The following is a 1,117-nucleotide window of genomic DNA, read 5'->3' on the forward strand; positions in this document are numbered from 1 at the left end:
GAGGGAGGGAGGGAGAGAGAGGGGGTGGTAAAATGTTGTTCTTAGGTATGTTTAAATATTGGTTTTATGCGTGTAAAACTTCTTCAAAGATCCAAACAGTAAGTTAAAATTATGCTCTTAGGTATGTTTAAATGTTGATCTTAGGTATGTTAAAACATTATTTGATATGTTATTCGCGAGTGTTTTAAAAATGATGCTAGCAAATCTGTTAAATTTTTTTTTGTCAGACATGTTATGATGTTCTTAGGTGTGTTAGAATTATATTCTCAGTTTTTATTAAAATCGTGAACCCAAGGGTGTTTGAATGTTCTTTTTGTTTATATGTTCTTCGCATGTTTAAATTATAATGTCCACAGGTGTGTTAAAAAATGGTGTTCTCAATCGAGTTAAAATATTACTCTCATATGCGTTAGAATATTGTTCTCATGTATGTTAAAGGATCTTCGGTGTGTTAAAATAATTGTTATACTCAGGTGTGATGAAATGCTGTCTACCAATGTGTTAAAACGGTGTTCACAGCTGCGTTAAAACGATGTGCTCAAATGTGTTAAAATGTTGTTCTCATCTGTACGTTAAATGTTCTCACGTGTGTTAAAAATACTGTTTTCAAAGGTGTTAAAACGTGTCGTCTCCCCCCCCAGGTATGTATCCACAGGTACAAGAAGCTGGCCCTTATTATTATTATTATTATCATCATCATCATCATTATAATTTTCACCAGATGTGTATCCACAGGTACAAGAAGCTGGCCCGGTTCGGCCTGATGCACATGTGTGCCACCAACATCTGCGTCTGGTTCCGGAGCATCGTGGTTGAGACGTTACACGTCATACATATGCATGAGCACAAGGGAGACCACGCCCACTCGGTGTTGACGCATGTGTACTCGTCTCACGACAATGACCTGCACGGCACGCATGACGTCACAGCGGGAGGATACGGCGACCTTCACGGCCATGACCATGACCTTCACGGCCATGACCATGACCTTCACGGCCATGAACATGACCTTCACCTTGAGAATCTGACTTTGGCGGCGGCCACCAGTAGGAAGTTGTTAGCTTCGGGTAGGATGTTTGATTATTATCTCTCTCACTCTCTCTCCTTTACTCTCTCT

General features: G+C 40.2%; 1 protein-coding gene across 1 annotated transcript in view; it reads left to right on the forward strand.

Annotated features, from left to right (window-relative positions):
* The window catches only part of LOC101852469 (proton channel OtopLc), a gene marked incomplete at its 3' end in the record, with an annotated part of 20,167 nt that overhangs the window by 9,077 nt on the left and 9,973 nt on the right, over positions 1–1,117 (forward strand). Inside the window, 1 exon segment of the mRNA XM_013081594.1 lies at positions 725–981. Within this exon segment, the coding sequence (XP_012937048.1) occupies positions 725–981 (257 nt within the window).

Source organism: Aplysia californica, unplaced genomic scaffold, assembly GCF_000002075.1.
Source record: "Aplysia californica isolate F4 #8 unplaced genomic scaffold, AplCal3.0 scaffold00137, whole genome shotgun sequence".
Taxonomy (NCBI): Eukaryota; Metazoa; Mollusca; class Gastropoda; order Aplysiida; family Aplysiidae; genus Aplysia; species Aplysia californica.